The sequence below is a fragment of the Chinchilla lanigera genome, unplaced genomic scaffold (genome assembly GCF_000276665.1).
Source record: "Chinchilla lanigera isolate Chin_1 unplaced genomic scaffold, ChiLan1.0 scaffold00009, whole genome shotgun sequence".
Lineage (NCBI taxonomy): Eukaryota > Metazoa > Chordata > Mammalia > Rodentia > Chinchillidae > Chinchilla > Chinchilla lanigera.
The window spans coordinates 1,471,287-1,498,512 of record NW_004955410.1 but is presented as its reverse complement, the minus strand read 5'-3'; the positions used below and the strand labels follow the sequence as shown (position 1 = coordinate 1,498,512).

Below are 27,226 nucleotides of genomic sequence, written 5' to 3'. Positions count from 1 at the left end.
GTGTGTATGGTGTGTGTATGTACAGTGCGGGTGAGTGTGTAGAGTGTATGTATTCACAGTGCGGTGTGAGTGTGTGTATAGTGAGAGTGCATTATAGTGTGTGTGCACTTTCTACCTGGAGGTACAGTTGAGAACAGAAAGTGGCTAAAGCTCCGCCCACCTTCAGGTTCTCTGTGCTCCGACGCCCTGCCCATGCCTCTCCCGCTCATCCTGCAAGATTTCGCTTTCCACGAGTTGTTTCTGCAGAACAGCGCCGCCTCTAGTGAGTTCAGTTTCTGCTAACCCCCCATATCACCAACTGTGTTTATGATGTTTCCCTGGGGCACGGGAGCTCCTTGAGCAGGGCGTTTGTCTCGCGGAATGCCCAGGACACTACCCATTTCCTGACTGAGTGGGTGGACGTGGGATCCTACGTGAGGACGCGCCCGGCGCAGGCTCCCCGACCCCTTCCTGATCGGTACCCGCGGTTCTCTCAGCCTTCCTGGGAGGTCTGAGCTCGCTCTACACGTCTGAATGGTGTGGGCTACATCCTGCTCCATCTCTAAAAGCAGTTTTCAGGTTTTACAAGGATAAGGTAGTAAAAGTGAAACAAAAGCCACGGCATAGGAACCTAAACGACATGTGAAACAAATCATGATGTAACAAAGGATTATTCACTTAGGTTCCTAGAAAGGGGGTTGGTTTATCAATTTCCTGCTGCTTTTCCAGAACATAAGCACTGCATGAAATAAGACAGTCTCACACAATAGACGTTTGGAGATGTACAATAAAGGCTGAAATTATCATCTGAGATGAGAAGAAAACGTAAGAAGCCGTGTATACTCACTGTCTTCGACGTCCCAGCACTGGGTGACCGGGTCGCCGTACTTCACGTCTTGGCGCCTAGCTCGCCTACGGAAAGCAGTCACTTGATGAGAACTTGAAGTAGAGCAACGGATACAGAAAAGCCACATCAGGGATGGGGTGCAGCTCAGGGACAGGGTGCTTACCCAGCACGCATGAGGCTTGGGCTCAATCCCAGAACCTCATCAAAAGAAAAATAAGAAGGCCATGGCTAACGTTAACAGTGAGAGATGCAGAATTATATCTTTATTTTTGTTCTTCTGAAGTGGAGGTCACTATTCCAATCAATCTAGGTTAATTTAAATACTTCTGAGAGTAAGACTTAATAAAAATTCATTTAACATTAAGAGTATCTGAATTTTATTTAACTACCATTCTTTTTCTCTGACTTGACCAATTATTCAACAGTACAGGTGGAATATAATTAGAAAAAAGAAGATACAGATGGCGTGAGAGTAACACTCCTTTCTTTCCGTCAGTCACTGGAAAAGCAATAATATGGGAAAGAGTCTAACTAAGGGGTCCGAAAGGACACACAGAATGAAACACCGTATCATGTACAGATTCACAGTTGCACAGATTTGGTTGAGCAATGAGTTTCACATTGTTTGAAGAAGTCCGAGTTTGATGTGGCACAAATGGCTACATGATGCTTGTATGTGTTGACAAGTACCTCACACTTTTCTGTAATAATAATAAAAATATCAATAACAACACCACAGTGGCTTCTGCGTTATGTCACGTTTTCCTTCAGAGAAAAGAGCAAATATCATATACAAAAAGAAAAACCTCTGCTATATCTACACTGTGTGGCTTACACTCTTAAAGTATATTTTCATTTGCTTTGGGTATATTTTTGCCTTAAATTACATTTAGTTTTAACGGATGCACACAAATAAAAATACATATTAGTGGAAGACTGCATGATTTTTCTATACATGCACACTGTGTAACATTTAAATCAAGTGAGACTCATCTCTCCCCAAACACTCATCATCTCTTTATGGCGAAAGTACTGCACTCCTCTCCAGCCGCATGCAGAGATGCACAGAACCTACATTACCTACAGCGGCCTCTGAGCTTGAGCACAGCCTTCCTGCTCCTCCTGGGAGCACAGCGTCTCAGGCACCCACGCTCATCCCACCTCCGTTCCTCCCCCGACCTCCCCAGCTGCCTCAGAGATCAGAGAAGCAGCGGACGCTTTCTCTTGTCTGGGGCTCTTAGGCACGGGCGCCGGCCCGATGACAACCCTGTCAGAGAGCCCCTTCACCGCGTGCATCTCAGGCTCACACGCGGACCCGGTGTCAGCTCGGGGAAAACGTCACAGGAGTGCATCTGCAAAAGCAGAGACACGGCCTTGGGAACCATGCAGAGGAAAAGTTACGACAGGACGAGGTACACAAGGTCAAGAATGTTTTCAAATCTCAGCTTCTTAAGGAACAGGGTCGATTAATCAAACTGAAGGGTTATTGCCAACTAACGAGCATTCTGGTGTTGAGCTCCCAGGCAAGCGTTCCCCAAGGACTCACTGTGATGCGCTGTGTGCTCTGCAAAGCACTACACAAAATTTCTAGTGAATCTTTATATTTAACTCTAAATAACTGAATATATTCATTACATTTCATTCAGAGACGTGAGAGAATGGAAAATGTGAAATGCGTCCTAAGTTTAAGCTGTCTTTGATGTATGCCATGCATTCACTCTGCAATTCCTAGAATTTAGAATTTTGCAAATCAGTAAAGTGTCAAAAGGAAAAAAGTACATATGTACTACAACTAGTGTATGCTTACCCGTTCATTTTTAAAAAAGACATAAAGGGAAAACAATCACAATTTTCTAACATTCTACCTTGAAGAAAATATACTTTATATAATACTTTCAAAATAATGTTACTATAACTCACATCTACAAATAATTATTGCCTGTTTAGCTAGTGTTGGGCATGTTGATAGCCATTTTGGTTGTTTCTCCATTATTTTGGTGTTAAAATGGTGTTGAGGTGAGTATCTTATAACTTTGCGGTATTTTGCACATGTGTGTAGAGAATAAATCCCTAGTTGAGAATTCTTGGATCAAAATAGCATTATTTCCAAGAGCTCATAAAACAAAGATCTAGGAACAGCAGGGAAACAGTTTATTGAATGTGCCTGAGTGAAAGAAATTGAACGAATTAAGAGTTATTAGAGTAAAGATAAAATTCTTCCAAGGCATTGGGATATACAGTTTGTGGTATATACTCTGCAGTTTCATCAATACATATCTTTACAAATTATTTACAAAACAGTAAGCATAAATACATGCATATTTAGAAATAAGAGGGAAGGAATGTGAAAAAGTGATGACAGAAAACAAATTTTAATGGTACGTGACATAAATGAGAGGAAACAATACAAACAATTTATCAGAGTTTTTCAAAGCTCCACACTTCTGAGTTTCAGAACACCTCGTCTACCTGCCTTTAATACTTAGCTTTAGGTGAAACTGTGAACTAGCACTTTAATGTCACTCTGCCTTCCACAGAGCCAGCTTTCTGTGGATTTCTGTTAAAGTCTGGAGGGGACCCAGGGACACACAGGTCTCACAGAGGGCTGGCTTCCCGCCCTGGCTGGCCGGGGTTCTTACCTCTTGGAGGTGGGTGCATACCGAGAGCATGCATTTCCATCCCAGGCACAGTACGGGTCTCTGGCCAGGCAGCAGTCTGCACATGCTTTCCCGTAAGTGTCGCATCTGTGCAGGGAGAGCTGAACCAACCCATCTCGGGAACCGATGTACAACTGTTGCTGGAAATCAGGCAAAGCAAATGCATTAACAGCGTCTCTCATACTAGCCTCAGCAACTTCCTTCTCTTGAAGGCCACATGACAGCGCTAAATCTGTTTGCCCGGTGTCCTGCCTGTTACAAACACTTGCACAGGGACGTACTGAGGGGAAAATAAGTCCCCCTTTCCTGGTTGGGTTGTTCCGTGTGAAGATGTTGATGGTGAAACGGGCAATGTTCTGCGAAGCTCGAGGCGGCTTGCCAGTGAGCCAAGGTCCAAGAGGCTGCCACACTGAGGAATGAAGACGTCAAGTGCTTTCTCAGTGGTAGGAAGTGGACTCTGGCGGATTACATCAGCCACAGATGCAGCTGGCACAAAGAGTGGTCCTCCCTGGCACGGCTCCCCCGGGCTCCCTGTGTGAGAGGTGACTGCAGAGTTGGAAACTTCCTTCTTGTCTTAATTAACCACTACATTTGCTAATGAAGTCCTGATCCCTGAAAGAATTTGGGCCGTAATTTGGCTGGGGAGATCCTGTGTCATAGGGTACTGAAAACACTGCAAATGGAGTTGCATTTTGAAAATTCGTCCCGAGGCGTAGGCACTGCTCCCCGCATGACCGCCTTGGGTGTCTGCCACAGTCCTGGGTAGCAGAACCACAGTCTGTGTCTTCAGAGAGCCCCTTGCCAAATCTGCCAGGCCACGCTGAGCTTTTGGTGAAGGAAAAGCTTCTCTGAAACGATGACCAGCAGAAGCAACACACCACACTCAAGCTAAAGAAGTCTACCTCTTATTTCACAGCCCATTCACTCTCAGCAAAGACTTCCCAGCTTAGAAACACAATGAACACTGTTCGCTGTCTGTGTTATCCAAATTCGCTATGGCATTTGAGATGGGTGACGATGCTTTTCTTATAACTCTCCACCCTTTCCTAGTCTCATGATTTCCACCTCAGACATCTATCTCCTTTGCGCTTTCTTCGTTGGAGTGAAATGTGGGATTTTCTTCTGTTCTGTTCTTATTCTTTCAGTGGTACAAGGACTCAGAGCTAGCCTGGAAACAACGAGGTCATGAGCACAGTGGTTTCCGTGTCTCCTCCACCGTCGCCTGGCTGGCCCTGGGAGCGCCCGAGACTCCTTTTCTCACGTTCGGCCTGTCACCACCTTGTTTCCACTCTCCCACGCAGAAATCGCTAAGCTGTTTCCTCTCCTCCCTCCCCACCACTGAGCCTCCGTTTCCGCCCTTATCCCTTCTTTCCTGGACGTCTTGCAAGTGTCCTGACGACCTCCACTCAGTACAGCTCCTTCCTTGGAGCCCCCTTTGCCGCAGGACCCCATCTCTGCCCCCACACCACACCGCACTGACCCTTCTGAAAGGACAATCTGACAGGGACAGCCTCCAGCTTACCATCCTCAGCCTTTTTATTGTTCTTGAGTCAAATTATCGGACATCTTGGGAGGACACGAGGATGGGCTTAATCTCACGCTGGACTACTTATGCAGCTTCATTTCTGACTCCTTTCTCCCGAGCGCTCACGGGCCCTGGCGCTAATGGTTTGAGAACAGAGCACACAGCGGTCTCTTCCCCTCCCCAGCTTTGCCAGTGTCCCCCACTGCCCTGCCCTCGCCCCATCCACGCCCTTCCATTCATCTGGCTGACTATGTCCTCCGCGGCTCCAGCTGTGCTGCCCCCTGCTGGCTGCTCTGCCTTCTCCTCCTGCCTCTTGTTCTCTCCACCTCTGTCCTGCATCCTGAGCGTGCTTCTCAGGCTCTCACTCTGCTCCAGCCTCTGGACGTGAAGGCTGTGTCAGTCACATATTTTCTGAACCCCGAAAGCACAGCAGTAGGCTTTCAAGAAACGCATGTTGGATAAATGAACAAATAATGGGAAAGATACGAAGAAAAATCCTATTTAGATCATTCCCTAATGATAGTTCTGCCATGGTAGGCAGAGGAGATTAAGAATATGTTAGCAATGTCATGGTGTTGAACATACATTATCACGATTTTCTTAAATCTTGAAGATGTAGGTAGAAATGGTGATGCAAGCCTCAATCTCTTAAATCAGCTGGGATTTAGAGAATCATGCCCGGGAACTGAGAAATCACATTATGCAGTATTACATATCAGTATTATTGTGAGCTTCCATTTGCTTCATATTTATAATGTACTGCTCCGGTTCAAATGCCGCCATGCCACGTCCTGTTTAAATTCCCATTACAAGCGGGAGGGTTCTCTAACTGCGACTGAGGAGATCGATTCTTAGAGTGGGACACTGAGTGGTGTGGGGAAGGCTGAGCACACTCCATATTCTCGCCCCTGGGCTCCCCAATTAAAAACTTGTTAAAGGGTTAGGAGTAATGTGTTACATGTATTTCCTGTGACTTTGACTGAAAGACGTCCTTACGAGGCCAGAAAACTAAGCTCAGCTTTTAAGAACAAGGAAGAAAATAATATATTGTTTGAGTGATGAACTTTCCATTTTACTGAGGCAAGGCTGAAATAACGGTTTCTAACAATAATAAGAGAGACAAATAATTTATAGCTTTCTACACTATTTATAATTTCATTTCTGATTTCAATGGATTCTGCAAATGAACTTTTCCCAAGCAGCTTTTTAGTCTTGTGGCAAATTTTTGCATAAAATCAGAAGGTACCTGCTTTAGAGACAGTTCCATGGTCAGGATGGTCGATGAGTGCTGAAAACAGAAGTTGAATGTCAGTAAAGATAATTGTTAACTCTCTTTACATTAACTACTTTTTAAATCTTATACCAAAGAATGCAGAAGTAGATGTTCATGTCTCACAGACAAAGGAAAAACGATCTTAATATCTGTAAATTTCTTGCAGTGTGCAGTGATTCCACCATAATAGAAATGATGAAAACCGTTGTTATTAATATCTGGTTAAAGAAAAGTACATAAATGTTTGAAGAAACACTTCACATTGAAGGTTGTTCCCAGTTACAAGTTTTCTCTTTCTTTAAAATCTGCTTTTGTAAACTGCTTCCTTATCATTCAAACTAGTGTTGACAAGAACATCTCCGTAATTATTTACTGCCTCTTCCTGCTCCTCTGTGGACCAGTGATTCAGAAATCCGCTCCAGCAGCAGAGTTCTGAACAGTGGCACTGCTCCTTGTGGATATGCTGGTCCTTTACGGTGCCCTTCAGGACAGCAGTGCACACAACTTCCAGAGCTAAGGCCATCTTCCTATGGGATAATATGGTTCTACACACAAGGTAAAGTCAGAAATGTCATCACAAAGGCTGTGAAACAGAAAAGAGCAGGAATGCTTAACAGTAGCCAAGTTTTACTAGAGACAGGAAGAGAAAGAGGCTCTGCAGAGCAAGCGTGGGCCAAGTAGAAGTAGGAAAAGAAGCACAGCCTACAGCATGAGGTCAGGCTGACCACACGCGAGAGAACACAGTGGTGACGTGGGTTGCCTTATAAAGATTATTCCATGTATCTCTCATTTATTTACTTATTCCCCTACCATCAGCCTGTATTTACTAGTCAACCACCAATAGCTGATGTTAAAGAAAATTCATAAAGGAGAAACTATGAGAAAATTCTACCCAGTAACTTTTTATTATAAACTTTTAACAATGGCCAAACTCATCAAACTGTGTAAATTGATTATGTCAATTTTTAATGAAATATGTCTCGGTATAGGTTTTTTTTTAAAAAAAACGTAGTTTAAAAAATAAATCGAACAAAACATGGCCACTGTTCAGTTCTAACAGAAAAGACAAACAATCCCTCTTGACCGCTGTCTGATAACCGTGGAGCGGGGCTTGTTGGGTGGGTTTACGCATATGGGGTGGGCTTTGTTTAAACCTCTTGTTCATCCTTGTATTTGACCTTGGCCTTTCCCCTAGGACCCACCCAAGGTTTTATTTGGGTCAGGCCAGCTAGCAGGCCTTGTACTAGGTAACCTCCCCACTGCTATCATCACGGTGTCAACAGGACCCATGCGCCCTTCGCGCTAACTGCCTGGAGCCCCTCTTGTGTGGAAGACTCCACCTCCCTCTAGGCAATAGATGTTTACATGGGAACGGCTGTTAATAATCTGTGTCAGCTAAGTGTTGTAACACTGTGCAGCATATTTTTAGAAAGCTTTTCTAAGACATAGAATTTTATTTCTAATGTTCGTTTCAGGAAGTAATTTTAAATTGTTTCGTCAAGGCTTTATAAGGAATGCCACGATTTAAATTTACTGTTACAAGTCAAAGACATTACCAAAACTTGACTGCCTTTTCCGGAGTGCCCAACTCTTTCGGAAGGGCAGGGATTTAGCACACGTGAAGAATTACCATCACCAAAGTCATGCGATCCTGCAGTCTACTGTTCATTTAATTTTCTTATAGGAAAGCAAGGATACGTGATATATATGCTTTTCCATTTTTTCATATTCAACTGGGGAAAAATTGCAAAGTAGGATTTATAAAGCAGGAAGGTATCTGGGTACTGACTGCGGCAACCTGTCTGCTACCGGGTGGAGAACCTGGTAGGGAGAGAAGACCCCAGGAGCAGCGACCCCTCCGTTCTTACTTGCTTATACAACTCTTCCAGTGCTTAGGGAAAAGGAAAATAAGAACGCTTGCTTTCTAGAAGAAAAGTGATGCTGTGTGTAAAAAGCATGCCCTACACAAGGACTCGGCCTTGCACTCCCCTCTGCCCAAGTCTCACCTTGAACACCTGCAGCTCCTCCAGCACAACCTCCTCCACGCCCCACTTCTCCTTGGAGATGCTGACCACCTTGAGCACCGTCCCGACATCTGAAAAACCCGTGGCCATGAGCTTGCTATTTCTGCGGCAATGTTTAGGTACAAGCATAGACCTAGAAACCTTCAGTTTGTTTTCATTTTACTTCAGGTGCTTCTCAAGGAAGCAGATTAAATAAAACACACAAGAAATGAACTTTAGTGTATATGATTTTCCTGTTCTGAAATGTTATGGCTTTTAGCTAATAGAACAGACACATATAAAAAGAATTTTAACACATATGTACTCAGAGTATATTCTTAATAGAATATGATGCAAAGTCTAACTTAAATATTTTTGAAATTATACCAGAAATGAAACATGATTTTGATTTAAACAGTCAAAATGTATTAAAATAACTAATTGTCTCTCCATGTACTTATCTCTATGTGTAACAAATATTTCCTCAATATTTATTATGTCCAATTCACCACAAAATGTGAAGTATGCGTATCTTTTAATACTGTTAACAAATGGATAATAAGTGATTGAGACAATCTATAGGGGAAAACTAGTTTCTCAAATGTATTCTACCTGCAGAATCATTGTCAATGGACCAGAAGCTAAGATTTTGTTTAAAATTATTTTAGTTCAAATTAACAGAAGATACAAGATTAATAATGTAAAACAAAGATTGATGTTTAGAAAAGATATCTGAAATATGCCATTTATATTGTAGTTCCACAAGGTGGCATACTAATACAAAAGATAAAAGAACACTAGAAAGAAAATAATAAATCCCACTTTACAATTATTTGTATGAAACAGATATCTTTAAAATTCTGCACATTAGGGTTTGGTTACTGGAACATATACAGTATTTTTCTAAATGTACAAAGTAGTTTAGATTGTTTAATTATTTTTCAATGACTCTGGAATCCCTGAAAAGTATGAAATATACATTTTCTAAGTGTCAAAATTAACTATCTTAACATTGTTACAGTTTTCTCAGTAAAGGTTACCTAGTACCACCTAGTGGCTGAATGACATTTAGACATAAACTGCTAAAGATCCAAGCGTGGACTTTGAGTGGACAGTGTGAGGATTTGTAATGACCAAGGATCCCACGTTTGGACCCTGCGGCAGGCATCTTCTAGTCCCAGGGCGCCTTCCCTGGGTGTGGCTCTTGGAAGTGCCCCGTATACCAGCCAGGGGCACTCCGTGCCTGAGGACCTCCGAGTTCATCATACACAGCTCCCTGAGGAGACTGTTTCCAGCAAAGGCAAAGCACATTTAAAACTGAAATAATTCTAAAACTGTCTTCATTCATTTTAACCCACAAAATTCAAGAACAGGAAAACAATCTCCAAGAACCTGTTCCAACAAACGTGTCTGTCTGCTAAAGACCAGTTAACTTCTGCTTGCATTGCAGGGCACAGCACTACCTAGGAAGCATACTTATGCTTTCATGAGACACGCTGTCTGCTAGAATTCACAGAAGTATTATTAGATTATGATTTTTCTGACATTTGAGATGTTCAAATAAATAACAACCCACTTTTGGAACAATGTTTTAATCATTTCATAATTAATTACTAAATTGCTAGACCAAAAAAATGAACTCCACTCATGAAAGTAAATAAAATTCATTTTAACCCACAAAATTCAAGAACAGGAAAATAATCTCTAAGGCTTCTGTACTTCAAGGTCATGCAAAGTAATGCTTAATGTTTTAGAAACGCTTGTTCAGTCAGCTAAGTCAGTGATTCCCAAATTCAGGTGAAGGAATGCCGGCTGCAGAGACAGGGAGGGTGCAAGTCTGAGCACAAAGAGCCATTGGTGGCCCAACTTTAGCCCAATCGTTCGATAAATAGCGCTTGAGCATCTAGTTAATAACTAGGCCCATTGCAGCCGTAAGATGCAAATAGGTTTTGAGTCTCAAAAAGGCTCAGAGACGATGATGATTATCAACTAAAAACATGCACTGCACAATTTAAAAAACATTGACAAGGTATCGGCTGATTGCCCAGTAAGTCACGTGGAGGTTTTGTCTCCTTATCACCTGGTGAGCACTCCGCGACAGAGCACGCAGCGCAGCCGGGCTCACCTGTCCCGAGGAACATGACGTCGTACTGGCCGTCCTCAGCCACCACGTGGTCCACCACTATCTGGGTGAGCCGGTAGTCCACGTTGATCCGCTTGAAGGTTGGGCCCCCCGAGGCCGGGTACACGGCCTTGTACATCACGGGGTGTCTCCGGATGAAGCTGATGACGTCATCCGGGAAGTCTCTGGTGGACTTAATCAGCGGGTCGTAGGTCCTGCTGGGGCACTGCGGAGCAACGCGCGGGGAGAAGACACGGTCAGGCACCTGCGAATTCACTCTGCCCTCCCTTCCACCGGGAGCGGGCTGCGGACAGCGCCAGGACGCCGACAGAGAGCCCACACGGCCTCGCTACACGTGGATAAATGCAGTGCTCCCCAGGGTGCTTATACCTGGTTCCCTCCCTCCCAAACACTCTCAATTATACGTAGTTGTTGGAATTTTTGAAAGTTTCCTCTGCCACGTCTTTTCCTATAAAGATTAATCTCTCCCAAGGATTACTGTTTCCAGTGTGCACACTTGAAAGTTGAGCTGAAATAATGAACGTGAGAATATATGGGAAGCCATTGCCTTCGATCTCTTCTGGGTAAAGGTGAGATTCCAGTTCAGATGAAACCACGATTATTCAAAATTAAAAAGAAAATCAACAGGCCACAAAAATAATGCCAAAAGAACTTCATTAGCTTGAAATTGTTACTACCTAGTTTTATTAAAACTGGTGTGAGACTTCTACTGTGAAGAGGGCAGCAGCCCTCACCCCAGGATCCGAGCACACCCTCTGGGGATGCTCCGCCTGAAGACACGTCTGCTACAGAAACAGTTAGCACGACCTGCCCCCTGCTGGTAAAATAAAAAAGTGCAAATTAGCACACATCGAACGCGATGTGCTTTTATCCAAAAATACAAGATCACTTTACAGTTTGACATATTTTCCCAGAAAGGATATATTCTTTCACATCCTCAACCTAATTTTTTTCCAAATACTGTGATTAGATTCTTTACCTTAATTAATATGTGGTATGTAGATACACTAACACCCCAAGATGAACCTAATCATTTGGTACTGCAAACATGTGTTAAAAAATAAATAAATAAATTAGAAATAACAAAAAAACACAGAATATTCTAAGTGAGCAAATTCTCTCATACAGTACAATACCATCATCACATCTGAATTCTTAAATGGACTATAAATTCTTCTGGGATGGGAAACTTTAATTAATTGGTGCATGTAGTAGAACAGAATGAGTGACATTAGAGAAAAGTTGTGTGAAAAAATATTTTTTTTCCTCTCTGATTTTTTACATGAGTTGGAACCTAGTCTCCCCCAAACCAAGCTGTGTATTCTAGGTGCAACTTTGATTCATGTCAATACTCCAAGAACACACTACACTTCCTGGGGAGCTGAATGTCCAGGAGTTAGTTACAATTTATGACTCTGACCCAAAGTTGCATACCATTAAAATCATAATGCCTTATTACGTGTTAGCATTGACAGTAAAACTGTACTAAGAAAACTGTTATTGATTCTCTATAATTCATTCCAGAGTACCTATCTTCCCCAAGACTTTCCATGTCTGGAACTAAAAAAGTGATCCTTTGCTGACATCTATTTATTCATCCCAGCTCTGCAGCACGGAGATGCAAAACACCCTCATTAGCCCTTTGCTTCTGATTTCTCACATCGTGGTCTGCAGGGTCCAAATCTGTGCGTCTGTCATTGCTTCTGCACACAGTCCTCACTGAGGGGAGCCTGCTAGCCTGACACCGGCAGGGAGCCTATCCTAAAGGATTATGCAGGAACACGAAATGGACAAAGAGCTCCACAAATGCGAAGCTCTCCACAATTACAGGCTGCTGGCTGAAGCCCGGGCCTCCAGCTCTTAGTGCCTGCCGGTCAGCCTGGTTGGTCTATCAGGAAAATCAAAGGCGGGGCAAGATTGGGCCTGCACTGTATTCTTGAAAGAGCCTTCCAACTCGAGAAGAAATCTTTTTTGTCATTGCATCTGTAGCGATGTTGTGGCCAAAATTTCCAGAAAAACAAATTGTGACATTCAAGCCACAATTTTCATCTCAAAATTTTAAATAATTAGAAAGTTTAACCTAAGAAAGTTCCACCGCATGGTGACACAAACATTTAGCAGAGAAATAAATCTCACAGTTTTCCGTATTGTCTGTCTCTGACAAAGTGTAATAAAATCTAAGAAAAAGAAGAAGAGGAGAAGGAAAACCTGGTTTCTACTGACTTTTACGAAATGCTCTCTGGACACACGACATCCCGACAGCTCCTTGTCCTCCCACGCTGCGTGACGTGGGGAAGACGCGCATCCTGCCCTTGCTCAGAGCAAGTTAGGTCCACAGTGCACCCTGGGACAAACGGCACTCCAGGTCCAGGAAAGGACAGGGCAGGGCAAGCCTGATTTTGTTACTTTAGTGTGTTCTATCTGGTGGGATTTTTGCTTTGATACCATATAGCAAAGAGGAACAGCAATCTAAAAGTAACTTGGGAAGCCACATGACACATTTAGGCCAGATTATAGAAAGGTTTCATAAAGGAAAAACACAAAGTACTGGGAAATGCGGTACCACGGTCAGGCAGTCTCCTCCGAACACTCCTAGGAAAACTTCCTCTCGCAGCCATGCACTGCAGGAGAGTGGAGCCTTGCGCTTTGCCCTGGCCGGTGCCCTTTTAACTTCTAGCTGTGCACCCATCAGCCTGACTGGCCACCAGCCTCTGACGCTGTACAACTAACTTGGGCGATTCAGCCGGGCCGGCACATGCCAGGACAATTTAAAATGGAGGGGAGGGGGAACGAAAGGGAAAGGGAAAGGGAGCTATCAGCCGAACTTTCAGATCCCAGTGTCTTGCTGAGCCCTCGGTGTCACCCAAGACTGAGAGATCAGAGGAGGCGCCTGACAGGGCCCGAGGGAGGCCGAGGCTAGGTGTGACCGTGTTGTGCTTGGCACGGCACATGTTTGTGTAAGGCCTTCAGGACCGGAGCGGGAAGCGATGGATAAGAGAAGAGAGGTGGGTTTCATCCAAGGAGAGCTCTGCCCTTGGCCAGGCCCCAGACAGCTGCTAGAAGTCTTCTCCCCGCTGCGGCGGGCTCTCTCTGCAGGTTCAGCGTCTTTTCAACAAATCCCAGGGACCAGAAGTGTGGCACAGAAGGGGCAGCCAGGCTTTTGTATTTATTATGCAAAATGCAAATGCAGAAGGCAACACCTTGTCACCCTGATAATTCGCCTGGGAGTCAGCCTATGAGACCTCCTAGAAACCCAGCGGTGAAGTACAGAGATGAATCACCCGCTCTGTTTTTAAGAGTCCTTTTCTCTTACAAGAATTTTTATACCAGGAAAAGCAAAACACTGCTGAATACAGTAAATCATCGGGAATTTGGAGACCCTAATTTTCAAATCTCACGTTGGGGCTATCTCACACACACACACAAATGCACACATACACATGCACACAGAGCCATACACGCATGTGTGCACACACACAAATGTGCACACACACATACACACACACACACACACACACACACACACATGCACGCACACACACTGGCCGGTAGGGAAGGTTAATTTGTGTTAGCTTTGGGAAGAGTCAGAGCCCGGACCTGGGTGCGGGAACAACGGCCAGGCGTCCCTCCCACAGAGCCTGTGCGGGCTCCAAGCCAGGATGCAAAGACTCAGGTCCTGACCCTGCTGCTCTCTCCCGGGACAGGACTAGAGGTTTCTTAAGCAAATTAGGCCCCGGGCAAAGTAATGGCCGGCACCCAGTAAACAGAAGGTGATGCGCCGAACTGGTGTCAAGGAAAATAGAGAGCAGAATTCCCTAGGCAAGAGGCATGAGTAGACCAGCAAGGCATAGAACGCAAGTCTGCAGAACTTCCTGCACGTTTTAAATTAATTAGAAGGGCTCACTGAGAAGAAAACACAGTAAGGTGTGATCACAGCACAGCATCCACGAACAACGATAGCACAGCGACAACCACACCCTGCAGGCGTGGGAATGAGAGAGGAAGCCGAGGCTGTGAGGGAGCTCTGCACCGTCCTCTGTCCCTCTGCTCAGACTGTCACCGTCCAGCACTATGAAAGGCAGGAGGAAACTCTTCATGGTATTTTTGAAGTGTGTATTTTTCTTTGGCCAGTTTTACCCACGTTGGGAATCAATCATCCGACTTGTAAACAACATTCTAGCATCAAGAGGCTGGCATAATTTATAATCTGTCTTCTGGCTATTTTAGATCTTTAATTTAGTAAGAACACCAGATTCGAGAGCTACCAGCTCCTGATGGAAAGAAGCTGAGATGGGATGGAATCTAAAATCTAGGGGAAAACAGGATGCCTGAAGAAGTCTGAAATCAAGTGTTCCATTTTCACCTCAAAGCCTAGAGTTTTGAATAAAAACGATGGTAAAAGTTGGGATTTCTCAATAATCTTCGTAAGTCTGGTGGAAGACCCACGAGCCACAGCATCTGCTGTGTAGACCATTATCAAACACTGGGAGACACTATTTCTGTATGTTCTGATCCAGTCATGGTTTGTATTTGTGCAGGAAATCGTGAGCTAAGTCCGGGTCAGACTCGATGATGTCCCTGTATGTTCAAGTAAAAAGATCTTTCTCACAAAGCTGGTACGCCAGGATCAGGGCTGGCCACGATTCTGTCACTGTGAAGATGGACTTTTCAGGGGACCTAGATCACAATAGCCTCATGATTTCCAATGTCTTTTACAATGTTAGGAAGTACAACAGTTGAAGGGAAGTAAGAACTGTTAGTTATATCTACACTCACATCCAGAGCTGGGAGGTTTCATCTCAGAGCAGAAAAGGGAGGATGGGAAGAACCAGACTGTGGCATAAAGTCAGAGGTAGGCCTTTACTTTGATTTTTTTCCTAGAGGAAAACACAGATGAGAAGTCACAGCAGGTAGAGCTTCTTGTTGAGATGAAGACTTGAAATGTTTTAGTGGGGGACAGAACATGTTTTACATTAAGTGGAAGCTGAAACATTGTCTAACATAGTTTTTGCAGTGGACTATTAAATTAAGTTATAAATTACATTAAAAATAAAATGGTTAACATATACATATGACTTTTTAAAAACTTTCAATTGTATAAAGATCTGAATTATTAGTAAGATGGAGTTAGAGAAGAAAAGTTTATCCAGGGGATATTTCAGATGTAACAAGTTTTACAAAACATTCCAATGTTTCTCTTAATCTTGTTTTGCAAGATATATCTCATCATGTTTTGTTGATCAAATTTTATGGGTCATTTTTACATCTATGTCCTCCTTTTTCCACTAAGAGGACACTTGATATTCAGAAATTAACACAGAAGGTCAATAAAGGGAAAAAGGTTAGCTTAGTGATTTTGATATTTTATGTGGTCTCTTCCTCCAACATAAAAAGAAGATTAAACAAAAGAAAATCAACCATAGTCCATACATACAAGGGAAAAAAAGATTTAGAAGAGCTGAAAGCAAGCACGGCTCTGTGGGTAGAGGGTCGGGCAGAGACTGGTGAGAGCTGGACTCTGTACCCGCTGTTCGGAGGATTGCACCACACCACAGCGTTCCGTGAGGCATGCTTCTCTTTCAAAGCTCTATGTGAAGAACCTCACAGCAACTCGCATGCTGTACGTGCCGACTTTACCATGTCTATGTGCACCCAAGGTGACTATAAACTACACGAATGGCAAACGTGCACAAGTGAAATTAAAAATTTAAATCTATATACAAAGAAAGAACAGGCTACACTGGTGTTTAAGCTATTAATCAGATTTACAGTGTGCTTATCCTTCACCAGTGCCCACATAGTAAAATAAAGCTATGAAATCAATAATAGCACCTCCACCACCTCCTTTCAATCCCTGCCAAAAACTGGAGGGTCTCTCGGGGTGATGTCTTTTAATGCTTGAAACTAAAAGTAAGTAAAATAAACAAAACAGTGCAAGCAGTCACCCTTTAGAAGGAAATACATTTTAAAATTAATTATTATTTTAACAAAACTAGACACTGCAGAAATAAAGCCGTGGCAAGGTGGGCCAGCAGTAGTACAAGGTACGCTCCGTGAGCATCTGAACTTCAGGAATGAGCACTTTTCGCTCCTTTTTTGATAATCGTGTAAAAGCCAAACCTCGCTTCTGAGCAGCACTGACCATCAGGCCAAATTCACGCAGAAGTCCTAAAAACTCATGTCTGAGCAGAACAGCACTACGTTACTCACTAAAACTGCAGCCAGTTATTTCTAATAAACCACGTATCAACACTGAAACACGCCTCTGCAGATCTCTCCCAGTCTGAGGTTCCAGAGTGACTCCAGGGTGTCGGGTCTGACCTGCACCAGCCCCTGCACGAGGGACTCTGTACGTTCTCTCAGGTGGGCCTCCCATACGTTCCTCCCTGGCCCTTCCCCACCATTCAGAGAAGCCCGCCGGCACACTAGGAACTGCTCTGATACCCTACTTGGACACCAGAGGGCAGAAGAACCACTTGAAGGGAAGGAATTCTGTAAATGTATCCTGTGAACTTCCCAGGCTTTTCCTGGTAGAGTGACACCGTGAGCTTGGGGCTTAGGTTTGACTTTCGGATGATGGGATTACAGCACCCTGTCCAAACCCAGACACTAATGTAGGCCCAGCAGGCAGCTCCCGTGCCTGTGAACCTGACTGCGAGGGAACGCTGGGACAGGGCCTGCTGCAGGCTAACCTGGAGTTCAATCTTAAAAGCAGTGAGGATGCGGAGAGTGTAGAAGCCAACGAGTTTTCCTGAATTATCTATTCAAACTTTCTCACACAAGTGTAAAATAGCTGTCAGTAAAATGTGCAACTGTTTCATAGAAAGCAAATTATGGAGCCATGCATCTATAAAACCCAGGTGTGCTCCCACGAGCAGCCGCTGGAAGTGATGAGTAGGGTGAGGTCTCAGAATTCATCACTCCCGGCAGAGAGGACAGATCCATGAAAGATCCTGCTGGACCATTTTGATCAGTACGAAGAGGCAACACCAGAGCTTCTGATCTGGAGGTAGGTCTAAGTTAATGCTTCAATTACTCTACAATTATGAGGCCATGGACGTACGCGCACTCTTGCTGCTCTTTCCCTTTTACGTACAATTGGGATAATAATACACTGTGATGATTTAAGAATGTGGTGAGTTAACGTAAGTATTTACTAAATGATAGGGAATGTTCAACTATATTTTAATAAAATTTCTGAAATGGGGAAATAGAAATTAGAAGAATCGCAAATTTTAGTGCTTTGAAAAAGTACATATCAGACAGAATGGCTGGAGTGGAGACCAAAGTCAGCAGTTAGGTGAAGAGCGGGGAGATGCTCATTGCCGCATCCAGTGACTGGAGGACGGGGTACTGCGAACGCCAGAGCACAGCAGAGGAGAGCAGCCAGAGACCCTCCCCACACCCCTTTTCCTTCTGCTATTTTTGGCAAAAATAATATAGGGGAAATTACTTAATTACTCTGGGCATCAGATTCCTCCTGGGTAAATAAGAGGGAATTATATAGTTTCTATCGGCCATTCCAGTTCTTGCATTCTCAAATTTTATAAGTGCAGCCACTTGATACACTGTGAAACATAATTTCAATGATTTTATGAATGCTGAGTTATTTAAGATAGTAAAGTTCTTTAGGAGAAGCACACGTGATAGCTGTGTAGCAGGTTTTCACATCAGAATACCACGCTCCTAACTTCAACACCAGCACTCCAAACAAAACGTATGAGGAGGAGTCAGAAAAATAGCACTGTAAGCAAACAAAAAACAAGTATCATTGAAAAATAACTAAAGATGTAAGGGAGGAGAGAGCTTACACATGTGCACATTATTTCAGACATTTCCAAATTTGGTCGTACTGATCTCGAGTATTCAGCAGCTGAGATTAAATATGTTTAAAAAAGTTTGGCAGAATTTAAGCAACATGGGTTAGATCCTAAGAAATCATTCTGATGAACCTACAGACCACGGGGGGGGGGGGTGTGACTCTCTGTGGACAGCGCTGTCCGCTCATGACAACATGATCCACAGTCTCCCTCCCACTTGAGATTATTATTCAAAGTAAAAGGTTAAATTCAAGTGGGGCTGGAAATGCTCTTAGGTCACTGTAAATAAATAAAAATCAACAGCATATGCTGCTATGGGGAATACAATTGTTTACTATAACGGAGTTAGCAGTTGAATATGGGACTAGGAAGATTATGAAGTGGGTAGGTGGACATGTACCGTGCCCGGCCGGGGGTAGGGGATCCTCCCTTCGTACTGCACCCAGCGGTGGTCCGCGCTCTCCTTGTGGGCGTAGGGCCCGTTGAAGACGGCTCTGATGTCGGCCATGCTGTACACGCACACGGCGGAGCCCTTGAAGATGGAGCTGGAAGAAAACACAGGGTGCAGCTATTCCCCGGTGCAGAAGTACAGGTGTCACCCAACTCTGGGGAAGGCACTGTGGGAAAATAAATGTGTCTGTGTGCTGCAGGATCCTGTCTCCGAGCAGCCTGGCCCACGGGCGAGGTGACCGCAGTAGGGAAGCCAAGGGGACCCACGGTGGGCACCCAGCTCTCCGCAGCCGGGCTGCTCCCAGGCAGATGTCCATGCAGACACTGGGGGGACAGACTGACAGGAAAGTATCCCAAAAACCGGAGGACAAAGAGGAACATAGAGGAAGGGGTATATATTTACCCATATATTCTTTAATTTTACCCGTTTATCATAAAATAACGCCCTATAAAGAACTTACAATATAAGAAGTTACCTTACCCACTTTTACTATGGTAATTATTTAGACAGGTGAATAATCATTGCCTCACATGTCATTTTTTAATAAGTGAACACAAAGTTCAGTTGTTAAATAATATATTCAGAGTATTTTTATTAAGCTGACTCTCAAAAGGGTTGAAATAACCTCTTTTTTTTTTTCCATTTTGCTCCCAGAGTTGAGCTTCAGAATACAGTAACTTCTCTGATATCTAAAGTCATGATACATGCTCAGTCTCAGAAGTAGTGTTACAGAACCACTCCATAGGAATTCGATAGTTTTTGGCAAAGTAATGACGGAAATTGTTAGCACTCATCAGATACATTTCGCTTTTGTTCACGGAAAATGAAAGACGTTTTCTTAGAACATAAAACTTTCAATAGTTCCTGCTCCTGACTGTGAGATCACTCTTTAGATCTCAGAGATTTGCATCTCCACAGGACAGACAAGCAGCACACTGCTCTAGCCTGAGTGACGCAATCATTAATACTCTCGGGTGACTTTGATGGGGGCAGCAGGAGGTAAGGGTAAATGACCAGCAGGCAGCCAGGAGGAGCTAGCTCTGGGGAGAGAGGTGCCCGCCAGAACGCCGACTCTGCCCGTGTGCTGTGAGGGTGCCCAGTGTGCTGCTCAATGGCACCGCCTCACTGCAGGTGAGTCACATCCTTTCATGCAACAACGTGACATCACGCCAGCGTTACCTCAGTCTTCAGGGCATCTTTAAAAATAGAACAACAAAGCACACCGAGAACAAAGAACTCACTTGTAGCTCACACTCTGGGTGGGCAGAAATTTGATGGGAAGAAAGGCCTGTCCTGGGGCTACATTTCCCTGGCACCTACGTCTGTCTCTTGTGCACGGGGAACACACGCTGACTTCAAAGGGCGTGGACAGGTGCCAGCAGGGTCCGGCACAGACCCCGCGGGAGCCAGGCTTGCAATTCTACGTCTTTCCTGTTCCAGGGTAAATGAGCAGAAAGCAGATCCCACATAGCTGTATCTCAGAGCATCTTCCATATTCTCACAGCAAAATATTCACCGCCTGTCTGTAATTAATCAAATACTTCTTTGTTATCTGACCCATTCTGAACCTATAGAGAATTTCAGTTTTTACACAAGGTACTGAACCTACATGAGAATCAGGCCACAAAAAGAACTTAAACTATAATTGGCTACAAAATAGTTTAAGAATTTGTTCCAAAAGACACAGCAAAGCCATCTCTTCTACATTCATGCCGTCGCTCCCATCTCTCCAACACTAACATCAGCAGATGTTGGTGAAGATTGAGGGCAGATCAGGGAGACTGCGGTGGAACAGGTCTCCAAGAACACGCGGGGAATGCGTCTCCAAGAACATGCGTGGAATGCAGTAGTGTGTGCCAGGAGGGGAGACGCGCTCCGCTCGCTGCGAGCCGCTGGATGAAGTAAAATGAAGACAGCTGGGACTGCACTTTCTTGACAGTGCTTCAAAGATGTTAGTAAAACCTCTAAGGATGTCACAGAGTCTCACTACTGTGCACAAGATGGTATTGTGCAGAGAGAAGACAAGGACAGAGCAAAGGACAGGAGGAGACTCCAGTGCTAATCCTGTTGCTCTCATGACTGGCTGCCTCTGTGGAGCAGGCAGTGCACACCATCTTCCTCTGAAGTGGTGAGGCAGAGACCCCTAGGGTCATAACAGCCACACTGCCCTCTCCGATGTGATCTGAAAAGCCAACAGCATCCCACCTCATGAACCCAACCCTGCCCATCGTGTCCGCAGGCCACCTCCACGCCCATAAGCCTGGGCGAATTTATTGTGAGCAGTGTACAGGGACTGTGTGTGGCTCTTGCAGCTGGAATGTATCTCAGAGATGCTCTTGGGCACACGCAATGGCGTTACGTTTTATGCAGTATACAGCTGGAAACAACCACGAAGTGCTGGAGGCCAGGTGCACGAACTGTGGGAGTCACCTCTGAGGCTGCCAGAACGGGCTGGAGAAATGGGAGTTTTCATGTGGACGTTAGGAGATCTGTAAGAACCACTGAGTGGACCAGTACAATGAAAAAGTGTGTGATTACTGCAAAGAAAAAGAGAAAAAGATACCAGTATATTGGCTTTGTGTATATAAAGGTTCTCTAGGTGTGCTTGAGGTGCAGCTCAGTGGTAGAGCATTTGCCTAGCATGCGAGAGGCCAGGCTTGAATCCCCAGTACTGAGAAAAAAAGAAAACCCTCAAAACAGACTTTAAAATACTGCAAGTATTTTGTTAAACATACCTGGATGTAGTGAAGACTCCGTACACTACCGGGTTTCTTTCATCTCTTGTAGGGAGTAAATAAATGTCTTCTATTAATGGAAAAAAAATGTATTTTATTTCACTGTATTTTAGTTTTCTTCTTAATATAGCACAATATAACTGAAGCTTTAAATGTTTTATACATATAATTAAGTGTACAGAGCTGCTACACTGTGCCTTAGGAGGTAAGGGTCAGTCTTCTCCCTGTGTGACCCTGAGTTGGACCCTTAACCTCTCCTTGGTTTAATTCAATCACTTATAAATGAGCTAATCCAATGCACATTCTCCACAACTGCATACTTTTAAGAGTCTGTGATTCCACACAAAACAGAAACCAAAGAGAATTTTACCCTTCTGCGGCATAAAGCCACGCTGCTCTGCAATTGTGTCACTTAGCATTTCAAGTACTTCTTCCAGATCTACACCGATGTGGCTATAGTGTACCTACGCAGTGTCGACAGTGAATTATGTGCAAATCATGTTCCTTACAAAATCACTTAAGGGGTGGGTGCGCAAGTTTGGGCAGATGAAAGCTCCTGGCGATACCTTTATATGCAGCTAGACGTATTCCTTCTCCAATTAGCTAGAGGAGCAGCAAACAGGGACGGGGCGGGGGCGGGCAGCTCTGCCTTCGCAGGCCTCGGGGACGGAGCGGTCGAGGGAGGCACCGAGTTCCCGGCAAGCCCCCGCGAGCCTGCACAGGGTGCTGGGCGCTGAGTCCCGACCCTTGCCTCCTGCCCATCGCGGACGCCCACTCCCCCGGCTAAGCTGGGCCCCTGACGCCGGAGCCACTGCCCACCGCGTCTGCGTGCCAGTTCGGTGCGGGCCGCGCCCGCCAGCTCCGGAGGTACACGGCCGCGCGGGGTGACAGCACGCGGGGACTCCGTGGGCCCCCGGGAAGGGGAGGGGCGGCGACTTACGCAGCTCATCGAAGTGGGTGTCCGCCCCGTCGCGCCCCGGAATCGAGCAGGTCAGCCTGGCCTTCAGGAAGGTGGTCCACTTGTTGATGAGGCTGCGCTGCCCCCCGCCGTCGTTCTGAAAGGGAGAACACCAAGAAGACGCGGTCCGCCACGGAGGTGCTGTCCCCGTGAAACTGCGGGGACCGCAGCAGGCCGCACTGTCCACGGGGAGGCAGAGCCGGGACCCGCGCCTCCGCGGCCCTCCTCCTGCCTCCGCAGCTTGCCTCCTTCCTCCCCGAGGCCCGTGCGGCCTGCCACTAAACTGACACCGAACCAAAGGAGGGCCAGAGCCTGAGGTCGCAGCAGAGTTCACGTCAGGTGAGTACTTCTTACAACAAACAACGAGGTGAAAGAACGACGAACGTGTAAAAGCATTAATGTTTAGTGAACTGTTTCATACATGAACTAAAAATGTGCACTCAATGGACAAAATATCGGACCTTATGAGCTGGGCGGACTCACTGCTCTATAAGGGACTCCAGACCACTGTGCACCTCAGTGTAGAAATGTGTGCGGCCTGACTCGTGGGTACCGACGGCTTACCGCCCCCCGACACATGTACAATCAGAACCAACAAAAGGCTCTCCCCGCAGCAGCACTCTGTCCCGGGCACAGGCAGGCTTGCTGGTTGTGGTAACAAAATGTGCTGTAGCTCTTGGCTGGTTGTCTTCAGTTTAATCTCTTCCTGGGTCTCCTCATTACCTTCACCCACAGCCACTCAGACAGGTCAGAGATGCCTGGTCCACAGGCTCCGGAAACACGGTCGGGCGCTCATCAAACCACCATTAAAAGGTAAAACTGGTAGAGACTTTAGAAACCTCTGCAGTGAGCCGAGGAGCGACTCTCTTCTGACATTTCCGGAGGGGACAGTGAGTGAGGACAGCAGCCCTCGAGCGCTGGGCTAACACTGCGTCCAGGCTGGCAGCGTGGGGTCACAGGACATGTGCAGTGACTCGCTCTGGAAGTCAGCCAGGTGCTGGACAGTAAAAGGACTGGGGTGGGGGAGGCCCGAACACATTGGGAGGACCAGGGCAGATTCGGTGTGGATGAAGACCAGGGACAGGGAAGGAGACGGCTGTGAAAGTCAACAGGTACCATCAAGGGAGGCTTCACCACCAGGCCACTGTGACCGCGAGTTACTAAATATCTGATGGAGAACTGACAGGTTCAATAACTAGCAGAGAAGAGAAACTGCATTTTGTTTTTGAAAACCACACAGTACATTCTGTGCAGCAGCCCTGTAGTAATGAGCATGCGTGCGACTGCTCAGAAATTTATGGTTCAGACCCTGCTCTTTTGCGACTGGGTATCATTGTTCAAGCTGCATTCCAGCTAGCTGGTGGGTGATTTCAAATGTTTATAGATGTGAAGACAGGCTTATCTTGATGTAGGTTATTTCTAATGCTCATTGTCTTGGTTCCTTTTCTCTCATTGCTGCTACAAAATACCTGTCACCCAAAATCAAGGCAGGAAAGGTTTATTTAGCTCACAGTCTGTGAAGGTTTCAGTCCATGCTCAGCTGGCTTCAGGCAGAGTGGCACATGGCAGAGGGCTACAGTTTATGGAGGCAGAAGGCAGCGAAAGCAGCCAGAGCAAAACGGAGGAACGGCAGCAAGCAGCCTCTTTCTCTCCCTTACATATGCAAACTATCCGCCCCAGGGCGGATATAGCACTCACACCCATGGATCAATCATAAACTCTAAGAGCCTGCCCCATGACTGCATGAGGGTTTGGGGACACATTCAGACATAAACCATAGCATTCCATCCCTGGCCCCCCAAAGACTCATGTACATCCTGTTATGTAAAAGACATTTTAGTCCATCTCTAAGAGTTGCCAAATTCCTAACAGTTTCAGCACTGCTGACGAGTCCAAGCCCCAAGTCTCCTCCAAGATGTAAGGCAAACTCTTATCTGTGAGCCCCTGTACAAACGAAAAGTTAAACACTTCCAACATTTAATGGCACAAAATAAACATTACCATTCCAAAAGGTACAAACAGGGGAATACAGAGCATTGGGACCAAAACAAGTCCAACATCCAGCAGAGCTAACATATAATTCCACATCCAGCATCTGAAGCAACTTGTGGCACATTATGAACTCCTAAAGGCTTGAGTGACTTGACCCTTACAGCACTTCTGATGGTTACACTTCCATGGCTTCTCTCTTAGGCCTGGTTTGCTCCCTCCTCGCAGCCTTCCTCAGATGATCCACGGTCCTGGCTTCTCTAAACTTCTGAGGTCTCCAGTGTTCCTTTCACTTCACACTCACAGCCTCACACACTGCCCTCTCAGGGGCACACTGCCTGGCCTCCCAGGCCTTCTAAAATCTAGGTGGAAGCCTTCTTAACCTCAGAGCTCTTGCATTCTGCATGCACCTAAAGCCAGCGCCACGTGGGTGATGACAAGGCCTGCTGCCACCTGGAGCAGTAGCCAAGCTTTCCTCTCTCTTGGTCATAGGAGTTGAGTGCCTGGATTGCTGGGCACTCTGAACCTGATTCTGAGAAAGAAATTCTCTATGCTGCCACCATTCTGGAACATGGCACTCTGCAGCTTTCTTCTCAAAGCAAAGTCTTTCATCTTTGCAGTTTTGAGGCTGCAAAGGGTGGAATCTTGCTGCTTCTTGTGGTGCCCTCAGGCCATCTTTTGTATTCTCCTGTTCCTCCTCAACAGTGGAGATCTCCTCACCTCTATCTTTGCAGTCCACAGCTTTACTGGAGCTTCCTTCTGGCCAAGGTCACAACATTTTAAGTCATCCTGCTGGGCTCTTTGTTCTTGATTTTCGGCATAAATCTGGCTAAAAGCCCCCAACAATAGCCATGCCACTGCCCCAATTCGACTCTCTTGAAATTTCTTCTGCCAGATTAATCAGTTCACTGCCCTTAATCTCAGTCTCAGGCAAAGCATCTGGACACAAGCAAAATGCAGACAAACTTTCTGCCAAACCATAACATACGTCATCTAGAGGATGAGGATTTAGCTCAGCGGCACAGTGCCTGCCTGGCAAGCACAAGGTCGTGAGTTCCATTCCCAGTACCAGAAAAAACAAACAAACAAACAAAAAAACCATAACATACATCGTCTGGAGTCCAGCACCCAATGCAATCCTTCTTCCCAGCAGAAACCTCCTGCACCTGGTATTTGTGGGCAGGATTTCTGTCAGTCTTCTGGTCTTCTGAGCTCTGACCAGTATCTTCCACACAGAACAGCCAAAGGCATTCCAGCTCTACTCTTTCAAGCGTCATCTTCGAACCTTTCCAAACACTTCCCACCAGCCATTTCCAAAGGCTCTTGAACCACATGGTCAGGTACAGTCACAGCAAGACCCCACTTCTCTGGTACCAAATTCTGTTTTGGTTACATTTCTCTCATTGCTGAGACAAAATACTTGACATCCAGAATTAAGGAAGGAAAGGTTTATTTAGCTCACAGTTTGTGGAGGTTTCAGTCCATATTCATCTGGCTCCAAGCAGAGTGGCACTGGCAGAGGGCTACAGTTCATGGTGGGGAAGACAGCAAAAGCAGCCAGAGCAAAAGGGAGGAGCGGCAGCAAGCAGCCTCTTTCCCTGCCTTCCATATGCAAACTATCTGCCCCAGCATGGGTGTAGCCCTCACACTCATGAATCAGTCATAACTCTAGAAGCCCGCCCCATGACTGCATGAGGCTTTGGGGAGACATCCAGACACAAACCATAGCACTCACATCCTCAGATCATTTCATAAATATGAGTCTAGAGGTTAAAATGAATGGGCAAAACTATTGATGCTTTCTTCTAAGATTATAATGAATTCTGTCTTTGAGTACAATAGGATTCCAGTAAGAAAATATGGAATTATTAGAGTAATGGACTTTTAAGTGAATTTTAAAATGCAAGGTAAGTTCTTTCTTCACCTTTCTTGTGATCCTTGATTTACATCTTCTAAAGTGATGTAGTTCTTAGTCACATTAGTTTTAAACAGGTCTCTAGTTGTATTAAGCAGAGCCCTTGTTAAAAATTTAATGTTGTGCATGCTTTTTCTATTTTGGTTTTTTGAGACAGGGTCACTCCATTCAGTTCAGGCTGGCCTTGAACTCACAGCCATCCTCCTGCCTCAGCCTCCTGAGTGCTGGGATTACAGGTATGTATTACCATGCCTGGCTTGTGCCTGATTTTTATATGTATGGTATTAAATTTTCCTTCCTTATATTTATACATCTTGAGAGGGTCAGCAGTGAGTACTAAAATTAGTGTTGATTCCATATACATAAACTTACCAGTCGTGAATATGAATGCCAGGGTCTACTTTTGATTTACTATCTTATCCCATCAGAGAGTTAAGAGCTGCAATTATATTTGCTAAAATGTAAGCACATATTTAAATTTTTGTCCACAGACTTTCCTTTGACAATTGTACACGGCATGATTTCATTCTGAAATTATGTACATTCTTTTAAATATTTGGGTACATAGAAGTGACAAGAGATGTCTGTTTTCAGATATTTCTCCCTTGCTGGTTTGCAGTCATCAGCGCTACAAAATGGTAACCACGAGAAAATTCTATCCCACCAGCTCGATATTTGTTGGCCATCGTAGGACGTACACTGCACCTGTATTTTATAACCTGACAACTGGAAATTGTAATCCTTTAAGAAAACAATGTTTAAATGCTCATGCCCACCCACTCAACAGCTTTCACAGCCCTCCAGGGAGGCAAAGATAAAGATGGGAGGGAAAGGCCAAGCGAGCAGGGAAGCCACCTGGCTTTGGCAGGGAAAGAGTGGTGGCTGAGTGACAGGTCTCAGGCAGGGGTCTCAGCTACAATGACCGGATGGC

General features: G+C 45.2%; 1 protein-coding gene across 1 annotated transcript in view; it reads right to left on the bottom strand.

The window, feature by feature from the left end:
- Positions 1-27,226, bottom strand: part of Sema3d (sema domain, immunoglobulin domain (Ig), short basic domain, secreted, (semaphorin) 3D) — a gene marked incomplete in the record, with an annotated part of 153,608 nt that overhangs the window by 11,882 nt on the left and 114,500 nt on the right. The window contains 8 exon segments of the mRNA XM_005377189.2: positions 827-891; positions 3,466-3,623; positions 6,255-6,296; positions 8,288-8,376; positions 10,410-10,632; positions 18,648-18,792; positions 21,434-21,503; positions 22,374-22,488. Coding sequence (XP_005377246.2) covers positions 827-891; positions 3,466-3,623; positions 6,255-6,296; positions 8,288-8,376; positions 10,410-10,632; positions 18,648-18,792; positions 21,434-21,503; positions 22,374-22,488 — 907 coding nt within the window.